This window comes from Brassica oleracea, chromosome C4, assembly GCF_000695525.1.
Source record: "Brassica oleracea var. oleracea cultivar TO1000 chromosome C4, BOL, whole genome shotgun sequence".
NCBI lineage: Eukaryota > Viridiplantae > Streptophyta > Magnoliopsida > Brassicales > Brassicaceae > Brassica > Brassica oleracea.
Genome location: NC_027751.1, coordinates 32,161,126 through 32,168,061, shown reverse-complemented (window position 1 = coordinate 32,168,061; position 6,936 = coordinate 32,161,126). Strand labels below are relative to the sequence as shown.

The 6,936-nt window shown below is 30.3% G+C and overlaps 1 protein-coding gene across 2 annotated transcripts; it reads right to left on the bottom strand.

Moving 5' to 3' along the window:
• Nucleotides 1–1,339: 1,339 nt before the first annotated feature.
• Nucleotides 1,340–2,457, bottom strand: LOC106336623. 2 transcript variants are annotated; one of them, XM_013775512.1, is made up of 4 exons: nt 2,234–2,457; nt 2,078–2,143; nt 1,930–1,986; nt 1,340–1,852 (listed from the first exon to the last, which is right to left on the bottom strand). In XM_013775512.1, the coding sequence occupies exons 1-4, from the start codon at nt 2,283–2,285 to the stop codon at nt 1,458–1,460; spliced, it is 570 nt and encodes a 189-aa protein (XP_013630966.1). In that variant the 5' UTR covers nt 2,286–2,457; the 3' UTR covers nt 1,340–1,457. The 2 variants fall into 2 exon arrangements, with proteins under 2 accessions (XP_013630966.1, XP_013630967.1); XM_013775513.1 differs by having other exon boundaries at nt 1,930–1,988; nt 2,083–2,143.
• Between the last annotated feature and the right edge of the window lie 4,479 nt (nt 2,458–6,936).

Below are 6,936 nucleotides of genomic sequence, written 5' to 3'. Positions count from 1 at the left end.
AAAACTCTGCATGAGAAGACATTTTATCAGGGGAAAGACCAACAAGAAAGAAGAGAGAAACACTAATGCCATGAACATAGATAGATATCAGGTTGACAGAATCATAAAATATGCGGATTGGCATAGTATCTTTTGAACTTTTGTTGGAAGCTAGATCCTGACTCAATTAGAACGCCACCAATTTTGCTAGCAAAACTAAAATCATTTGACACCCTGACAATGCCAGTAAATCATGAGTTATTTCTGGTTTAATAGAGTGTACAGCAAGAAGTAAGACAGGATGAGCAATGCACGACCCTAGAGTAAATTGTTTAAGAGGTACAAAATCTATTGTACAATGCAAAAAATCTTTATTATTAAAAGAGAAGTACAAAATAAAATCACCCCTTAATTTTGTAAATTATTTACACTTTCATGCCAGTGATATACTTAATGATTCTAAATTTAAGTTTTCTTTGTCTTTTTCAATTTAATTAATGCAACTAAAATAATTAATAACCTACCTTTTACGATTCTGTATCTTTTTCAATTTAATTAATGCATATTTCTAAATCTAATTTTAACCAAAAATCATAGCAACAATTATTTAAGAAAATCAATTTGTCATTACTATCATATGGATATTACGGATTCCTTACTTTCAAATATTAAGCCTACTATCATTGATGTACATAACTGTAACCTAGAAGATTAAAACTTTTTTTCATATAAACCACAACAATTCAGGGTTTTATGTATAAAATTCAAACCAATTATACAAATTAATATATTCATACGTATGTATTATTTTAGTTATCTTATACCCAAATCGTTTTTGTAGTATTTCTAAACAAACAAAATCAAAAATATAAAAATCAAAACCATAATATCTTTATTTATCTTTCAAAAGGATAATTAAGGAGATTTAACATTTTACCAAAAAAAAAGGATAATTAAGGAGAAATCATGGGTCAAAAAACAAAATAAATTACCCGATATATAGTATAAAATTATTATGTTTAGAGATGCCATATTAAAAAATTATTTAATATATAATTTTAAACTTATATATTACTATATACAAAATAAATATTTATTTATAAAAGTTTAATAGTGTATAGGAAGAAGTAAGACAGGATGAGCAATGCACGACCCCTAGACTAAATTGTTTAAGAGGTACAAAATCTATTGTACGATGAAAAAAAAAGCATTAAAACTCCAGTCTACTCTTTCTAAGGCTAAAGAGAACAATGGAAGGATTTTGTTTTAAAGAAAATACAATAGAGTAATTTAGAAATTAGATGATTCAAAAGTCTGCACTAAATTGATGCACAAATGAAAAAAACAAAATAATCAACTTCATCTCCCACAATAGGGAAGATACTAATTCATCAAGTACACAAGTTTGATTTAAACAGACATTGGACCAAAATGACAAAGATACCGAGCATTATTAGAGTCGCCACATTTAAAAATCCTTAGCTTGAGGCCATTCTACTCAGAATGGTTGTAACAATCAGTAAACAAGCCAAGCCTCCAACGCCAAGCAGATTGAAGTTTACAGAAGAGTTTTTGGCTTCATAATGAAAGTTTGGAGGTTTCTGTTTGCGGATAGGGCCTTCTCCAAGTGATAGCTTTTCCCACAGCCAAATTCTTCTTCCAAGCCTAAATAGTATTTGTGATGCTTGGTTTTCAGGCTGTACAAAGGCAACATTGTACCCTGAAGAAATCAGATGCGTGAAAACACCAACGAATCTGTACTCATGTTCTGCGACGTCTCCGACAACTAGTATCAAATTTGCTGGTGGATGATTATTAAGTGCCCAGCTGAAAACGCCAGTAATCAACGCACCATATCTTTGGTGTTTATCTCCTGAAACAAACATACACATACAAAAGTTATTGATAAACAGAAGAAGAATTGAATTGGTTAATTAAACGGGAGTTCACCTGGCTCTATGAGATTCATCACAACTGCAGGTGGGCATTCACTTCTTGAAATGATATCTATAAAACAAGCGGATCTTAATTAAATAAACCGGATGTTAATTAAATAAACCGAGAGATCAAAGATACAGAAACATGGAATTCAATTCACCTTCGGCGGTTTCGGTTTCGGGTAATTCATTTTCATAGATCTCTCCTGCACCATTGTAATCCAAAGCTGGAAGCATATATATAAACAGCGGATCTCTCGATTAGGGAGATGATAAAAAAAGAAGAAAGAGACGGAGGAGTGTCTTAAAGAAGTCACCTGCGGTTGTGCGATAGACCACTTTACCGGCGGATGAGTCAAAGCCAACCATGATATCTTTGGTACTTCCATACGCAAATATGGACGTCAAACCAAGGTAACATGTATCCTAAAGACCCGATCGGATATTCTTTGAAACTAAAATAGCGTTGAGACCGGAAGGAATTTTGCAATCCTCTGCGTCCCAGAAGACGCCCGTCTTAGCCTTTTCGAATAGCTCAGCGGCCATGGAAATCGGTGGGAGGGGGTAGAGAAAAAAGATACAAGAGAGATTTAAGAGGGTGAAAATTAGGGCTAAGGTTTTGTCCTTACTAGGAATTCCACATCCTATCCTTGATATGTTATTATTATATTTGTCACATCGTATAACTGAGTTCTATATTCTCCTGCGGCCCCTCTAAAATCTAAACCTCTCTGATCTTTTATATACGAGGTGAAAATATGGGTAAAGCAAGGAAATATATGATGAAACCTAGTGGCAATAAGAATGAATATAAAGTCGAAATCGAGAGTTTTATTGAATTCGTAAATAAGAAAAACATTAATACAAAGCGTGTTTTGGTGATTAATGAAGAAACCTCAATCTTTGCTAAAAACTATTTTCCATCAGAAGTGCACACAAAAAACCGAAAACCTATTCGGCATGTTGATGGAGGGCAAAGGGCAACGTATTATGTTTACGTTCCAAACATCTTTAAGGAAATTGGACGACTTAGTGGAAAATCCACAAAGCGAAGACTTATTGAGACGGAGCACATTCATTTGCAAACATATTTGTTCACCAACTGTGAAGATGTTCTACAGTATGAGAGGTAAATATTTTTTCCTATTTCATTGTAAGAATATTCAATAACTTTTATTTCATACTAATAACATAATTTTTGTATAGTGTTTATATGGCAGAGTTACGTTTGACTTACAGACATGCCACAGAAGAGGAGCTTGAACAACTCAGACATAACAGATTTGCTGGATGGCTTCTTAATTATGTGAGTGTGTACATGTGAAAAAAAGAGTTATATGTTTTGTGAAATAACTTATCACTAACATTTTTTCATCATAGGTGACTGAAGGTTTGGCTAGAGGTGAAGTGTTCGATGATTGGATATGCGAGTTTGTGCGGGGACCAAACTATGTGGTCAAATCATATCCAAAATATTGTACTCGAGGATACGCATTCACAAGGAAAGGTCATTCTAGGACAACTTATGATGCTGGTGTTTCGTCTTCATCCGGTGACGATGTGTACTACGGCAACATTAAGGAAATTTTGGAAATTCAGTATCCTGGTATGGTTGGATTGCGGTGTACTGTATTCTGTTGTGATTGGTACGACAACACTCCAGGTCGAGGAGTGAAAACTGATGCATTTGGTGTTACATCGATTCATTCGCGAAGGAAACTTCAATATTATGATCCTTTCATTCTTGCTTCACAAGCTGATCAGGTATGTCAATTTATTCATAATGGTTTAACAATATAGTTATCATTTTCAAGTATTACTAATTACTTACAATATATTTACATGTTTGCTACATCAGTTACCCACGAGTAACGTACAGAGACGATCCCTGGATCACTGTAACGTTAATCAAACCAAGAGGAAGAGTACATGGAAGTTGTGATAACGAACCATTACAACCAAGCTCTACCAGCAACGTGAGTCCAGTTGAAAATTCAGAAAATTTTGAACTCGTTGTCGATTTATCTGAGTTTGGAGATGATGCTGTTGTGCACTCGGAATCAGAGCCTGAGGTTGGAGAATTTGACGAAGATTTTGAAGATTCTACAGATTCTGAGTAGATTTGTATTTTTAGAGTTGTTTTTTATAAGTTATTGAAGTTATGTATGTTATTGGAGTTGTTTTTTATACATTATTAGACTTATATGAGTTATTGGAGGACTTATGTGAGTTATTGGAGTTGTTATTTTTAATTATAAGTTATTGGAGTTATTCATAACATCTTTCATTAACTCTTATACATATTTCATTAAAACCATCTGTTTATTATAAAAGTATTGTTTTGGAGCATTATATTGAGGTCTGAAATCCGGTATAAATATTTTCGTCGGTATTCCATCAGAAATTTCTGACGAAATTCCGACGAACCACGATGCGTCGTCGGTATTCCGTCGGAAATTTCTGACCGTTTTCCGAAAAATTGTAGTTTTATAATTTCGTTTTTCTTATATAATGTAAAAGTGGATGCTAAAATAACAAATAACACATATTAGATGTGTAATATAATGTTCAGAGTGGTTTAAGTTTATTCAATTATAAAAACTCTATATGTACGTATATATATCAACTTATTCAAAACATCTTTCATAACACTTATATATTTAAACAACAAACATATTTCAAAATCTAATCATATATATTTAATTTGTATAAGAAGAAGTTAAATCAATTTTTTTAAGTTATTCTTTTTATAAGAGTTTTGTATTAGAGCATTATATTGAAGTTTTGAAACTCTATACCCTCTTTCGTCGGAAAACCGTAGGAAGTTTCGTCGGTTTTCGGTCGGAAACTACCGACGCATATTCCGACGAATTATTATTCTTCGGCGACACATTGCGCGTACACGTTTCCGCAATATTCTGACGAATTACCGACGAAACCTCTCCGACGGATAATATTTCGTCGGAATTCGGTCGGATTATTTCACAACCCGCGAACTTTTTTCGCGGAAATCATTTCGTTAACCGCGTAAAACTTAATATTCCGACGTATTTCCGACGAAATATAACCGATGGGCCTCTTTCATCGGAATTCGGTAGGATATCTTTTAATAACATAACCCGACACTTCTTCTTCTTCTTCCTTACGCGTCTCTCTCTCTCTCTCTCTCTCTCTCTCTCTCTCTCTCTCTCTCTCTTTCTCTCTCTCTCTCTCTCTCTCTCCCACGCTGCTCTCTCCTCCGGCGAACCTCTCTCCCTCCGGCGAAGCCCTCTCCCTCCGGCGAAGCCCTCTCCCTCCGGCGAGTCTCTCTCCCTCTGGTGAATCTCTCTCTCAAATCCCTTTCCACAATCATGTAAGTCATCTAACCCTTTTCAATCTCAATTTTAATAGTTTTTCATGTTAGATTTAGAGGTTTTTATATAGAATTGAATGTTTTTATATAGAATGGTTAGGATTGAATGGATATAGGAATTTTCATGTTAGACTTTGTGGTTTATATGTAAATTTTAGGTTTTGAATGTTAGATTTATAGATGTTAGGAATTTTATGTATATTTTGTAAAATATATATGTTAATTATATTTTGAAAACGTTTTATATATATATACTGTTTATTATTCTTATATTAATTATTAAAATTTAAAACTTTATAGAATTGGTGGTTTATATAGTATTTTTGGAAATTTATATATTATTATATTTTATAAAACGTTTTAATAATTTAATATATATTTATATTTTTATAAAAATTTATATATTATTATATTTTTAAAAACGTTTATATATATATATATATATATATATATATATATATATATATATATACTGTTTATTATTCTTATATTAATTATTAAAATTTAAAAATTATAGAATTTGTGGTTTATATGGTATTTTGGAAATTTATATATTATTATATTTTATAAAACGTTTTAATAATTTAATATATAATTATATTTTTATAAAAATTTATATATTATTATATTTTTAAAAACGTTTATATATATATATATATATACTGTTTATTAAACTTATATAAACTATTAAAATTTAAAAATTATAGAATTTGTGGTTTATATGGTATTTTGGAAATTTATATATTATTATATTTTATAAAACGTTTTAATAATTTAATATATAATTATATTTTTATAAAAATTTATATATTATTATATTTTTAAAAACGTTTATATATATATATATATATACTGTTTATTAAACTTATATAAACTATTAAAATTTAAAAATTATAGAATTTGTGGTTTATATGGTATTTTGGAAATTTATATATTATTATATTTTATAAAACGTTTTAATAATTTAATATATAATTATATTTTTATAAAAATTTATATATTATTATATTTTTAAAAACGTTTATATATATATATATATATACTGTTTATTAAACTTATATAAACTATTAAAATTTAAAAATTATAGAATTTGTGGTTTATATGGCGAAGAGGTATTGGAGAAGATGAAGCGTTTGTTTCCTGCTGAATTTTCTTAGTTTCTTTTTCTATTTTTAAAAAATTTAAATGTTGTTTTAAATTATGTAAAAACTTTTAAATGTTGTTTTAAATTATGCAAAACTTTTTTCTAAAATTTTTTATATAAATTTGGTTTTTTAGATTTTTATTTTAAATCAAAATAAAATTTTATAAAATACAATTTATTAAAAAAATAATAAATAAAAAAGAACGACGGAAGATATATCGTTGGAAATTTGTCGGATATTTCCGACGACTAAGTTTCGTCGAAAATTTTCGACGACAATGTTTCGTCAGAAATTTCCGAAAGATGTGTGTAGTCGGAAATACTTTTCCGATGACAAATGTGGTCGGACATATTTCCGATAAATTTCCAAGAAGAGGGTGAAAATTAGGGCTAAGGTTTTGTGAAACAAGTGTCACCTAAAGTTATTATACCGAGTGTTAACTTTGGACATGACTCTGTAACTGCAATGGTGTTTACGCTGGTTACTTAAGTCTCTGTTTTAGCATAGGTGATTAAACTCACTG

What these genes read in the sequence shown, in the direction of transcription:
- LOC106336623 (XM_013775512.1), bottom strand. Translation starts at nt 2,285, where the DNA reads ATGGTTGGCTTTGACTCATCCGCCGGTAAAGTGGTCTATCGCACAACC. An exon ending in GGTCTATCGCACAACCGCAG is followed by an intron (nt 2,144 to 2,233) that starts GTGACTTCTTTA and finishes ATATGCTTCCAG; the next exon opens with CTTTGGATTACAATGGTGCA. An exon ending in CGAAACCGAAACCGCCGAAG is followed by an intron (nt 1,987 to 2,077) that starts GTGAATTGAATT and finishes CTTGTTTTATAG; the next exon opens with ATATCATTTCAAGAAGTGAA.